The 3651-nt window shown below is 35.3% G+C and overlaps 1 protein-coding gene across 1 annotated transcript in view; it reads left to right on the forward strand.

Moving 5' to 3' along the window:
* The window catches only part of LOC106464898 (meteorin-like protein), a 31631-nt gene that overhangs the window by 24473 nt on the left and 3507 nt on the right, over positions 1-3651 (forward strand). Inside the window, exon 3 of the mRNA XM_013925069.2 lies at positions 2685-2741. Coding sequence (XP_013780523.1) covers positions 2685-2741 — 57 coding nt within the window. The remainder of the gene's footprint in view (positions 1-2684; positions 2742-3651) is intronic.

Below are 3651 nucleotides of genomic sequence, written 5' to 3' on the forward strand. Positions count from 1 at the left end.
ACTTCGCATGGGTAAACTCCGTCATACATTCTTGAGGTAATTTTTGTACTCTGTAATCTATAAAAGGTTTTAGAGATAAGATCGGTTTACTTCGCATTGGTAAATTCCGTCATACATTCTTGAGGTAATTTTTGTACTCTGTAATCTATAAAAGGTTTTAAAGGTAAGATCGGTTTACGTTCAAAGAATTTATTATTATTTACAGTTGGCTTCATACCTTCTTTTTTAAGTTGTTGTTCAGTATTTCAATACATTTGAAATTTATGCTCATACTTGAACAATGGATAATAACAAGCGGAAGAATATCTTATATTTACCTTTCTGACTTACTTTCCAAACTTCTGGTAATTACATTTTCAGTGCATTTTTTATCTCTTAGCCCAAGGTTAGGTGCTAAAGCATATAATATTTCAGACAAATTAGAAGGAATTGTTAACTGTGTGTTTAGGGTGGATACAGTAATATTCTAAATATTTGTGAGCATTGGTGGTTATATTTAAATGTTTATCCTAATATGCAACCAAAATATCCAGAAGTGAAAACCGTTTTAACATTCCTTTTACGTGCAAAAGGGAGGATTGTTTGTTTGTAGTTAAGCACAAAGTTACACAATGGGCTATCTGTGCTCTGCCCACCACGAGTATCGAAACCCGGTTTATAGAATTATAAGTCCGCAGACATACCGCTGTGCCACTAGGGGGCAAAAAGGAGGAGATCGAGATATATACATAAATATATATATATCGGGAGTAGATGAAAAAAACTATCAAAGTTATGTAAAATATCACAAAATACGAAATGAACAATCATCCAGATAATGTTTTCATAAAAGTTTGAAATAGTTAACATACAATCTATGATAATAGGTCAGATACTTTATTTCCGAAATAATCCACTACAATTGTTGAATATGTGGGGATTCTTAAGTAGTTATAGTAGTACCAAAGTTTATGATAGCCTTCACAATTAAAATAAACTGAAATGTTACTTAAAACTGCGTCACATACCTCAAACAACTGAAGAATGAAACGGGGAATTTTTGCTACTCCATACGAAGACATAGTGGTCAAGGGCTGTAGATGTCTGTGTGATCGGACTGTTGAAACGGGCGCTGTGAAACCATCATCCTCGTACACTAGATGGCCTGTGTGCAGCCTGCAGGGAGGAGAGGTGTGCTTTAGGCGCGACAGCCTTACGACAGAGCATTTTCGATAAAAACTACGCTGCAGGGCTATCGTCAAAATGCACGGTCGTCAGATAAAGCGTGACTGGACGTGTCGACGTGGGCTGTAAAAACATAGTGAGACGCCAAAATCGTTTTAATATACTCAATCTTTCTCTCTATATAAATATATATATTAATAAAACTAAAATTGATTTTAACATTTGGTAATCTACAAGCACTTCAACAGCTTTAGCCATCAGTAATTTAAAAATATGTTTCAGTGATTAATTTCAAATAAGACTACAGTGGTTACCTTTAGTTTCAAAACATGCGTTACTGGTTAGTAACGCATAAGCTTCAAGGGTTGATGGCTGTTTTGAAATCGGCCTTGCAGTGGTTTTGAAACAGACTCCTCAGTGTTTAGTGGTGGTTTTCCAACTGTCGGCCGATTTCAAAACCACAGGTAACCACTGCCCACTAGTTTCAATAGTACTAATAACTAACCATTGCAGATCGGCTTTTAAAAATATCAGTGACAACTGTGGCCTGATTTCTCTGCTTTTAATCTGACTCCTCGGTAGTTAATAGTTGTTTTGATATATAATTATTATGGATAATTGCTGATAGTTTTGGAACTTGCCTGTAAAAGAACTACTTGTATATTTTACGCCATAATGGTTACGATAACTTCTTACACAAGCTGAGATAGTTACAATTACTTTTACCTCCTCCCTACCTTTGGCTCAGCGGTAAGTCTGAAACTTTATAACGCTAAAAAATTTGGTTTTGATAGCAGCGGTGGGTAGAGCACAGAGAAGCCATTGTGGTAACTTTGCGCTTAACAACAACCAAATACAAAAACAATTACTTTTTTAAACATATTCTAATGTTTACTAATGATTAATTAGAAGAGAAATGTTAAGTGTTATTGTGTAAACTGAATCCAGTTAGGAAAACAGTTTTAGCCAGCTTGTATTCATTTATTTGAAATTCTTATTCCTGACAAATTATACCAGGATAAGTAAAGTACGATCCATTCTTACAGCGCCATCTCTTGTTGGTTTCAATAAAAAGGATTGTTATTCAATTGATTCCCTAGGCTTTTGCCATAAGTGATTTTGTGGGTAATATTCACATATGTAATCGATCTTTTCAGATAAAGATCATTCGAAACTTCCATTGGTTATTATTATGCTATCGGAATCCAATAATTAGTGTATATGTTAGCTATAAACACAGCCAAAATTCTATTCATGATAAACACTTTAATCCTTAATAAATTGCCCCCCCCCGTGATACAGCGGTATGTCTGCGGACTTACAACGCTAGAATCCGGGTTTCGATACCCGTGGTGGGCAGAGCACAGATAGCCCTTGTGTAGCTTTGTGCATAATTAAAAACAAACAAACAAACCTTAATAAATTTAAAAATGAACTCCAATTTGTTGCACGTCTCAAGATTATGCCTACTTATTATTTTTTGTAATGTCACTATTGTAAAGCTTTTTGTTTTCTTTCAGAATGTCGCCCTTGTACAGAAGACGAATTATTGCAGAAATTCTGCACAAGTGACTTTGGTAAGCATGTTTATATTACGTTAGGTAATAACTTCCAAACTTCTGGTGTGATAAGTTGTGCATGTAAAATCTTAAGAACGTACCAGGTGGGATATATTACAATAAAATATCTGAAAAACTAGCAAATCCCTCAAGTTTTTTTTGTTTTTTTTTGCCATTTCAATATTTCGTCCATAAGAAAGATAGGCATAAGCAGAAAAGGTTAGGATAAAAAATAACATGAAAAGACAAAATAACACGAAAAAACAAAACAATTGAGTAGTAGCAAAAGGAGTGACGATTTTTTAATGTCACTTGTACAGTTATTATTAATTGAAAACAGAGTGTTAGAAATCACACAACGCTAAATTTCGTATCTGTTATGTACTGTTAGCTATTTGAAGGGTAAGTATAGTCATTGAACTGTACGGGCAGAAAAAATCTAAAAGTTTTTTTTTTTGTGGTTTGTGCTGTATTACGTACAAAAGTGGCCCGGCATGGCCAGGTGGTTAAGACACTCGACTCGCAATCTGAGGGTCGCGGGTTCGAATCCCCGTCACACCAAACATGCTCGCCCTTTCAGCCATGGAGCGTTATAATGTGCCGGTCAATCCCACTATTCGTTGGTAAAAGAGTAGCCCAAGAGTTGGCGGTGGGTGGTGATGACTAGCTGCCTTCCCTCTAGTCTTACACTGCTAAATTAGGACGGCTAGCGCAGATATCCCTCGTGTAGCTTTGCGCGAAATTCAAAAAACAAACGTACAAAAGCAGAAAGTTAACCCGATATGATCTATTTAATGAATCATAACATGAATTTGTGAAATAAGTAGATGTGAGAAAATAGTGATGAATCGCACATGCTTTACCGTCTTCTGAAATTTTATATACAGTGTTTATATATATATATATATATATATGCTGTCGTGGAACA

Source organism: Limulus polyphemus, unplaced genomic scaffold, assembly GCF_000517525.1.
Source record: "Limulus polyphemus unplaced genomic scaffold, Limulus_polyphemus-2.1.2 Scaffold1773, whole genome shotgun sequence".
Classification (NCBI taxonomy): Eukaryota; Metazoa; Arthropoda; class Merostomata; order Xiphosura; family Limulidae; genus Limulus; species Limulus polyphemus.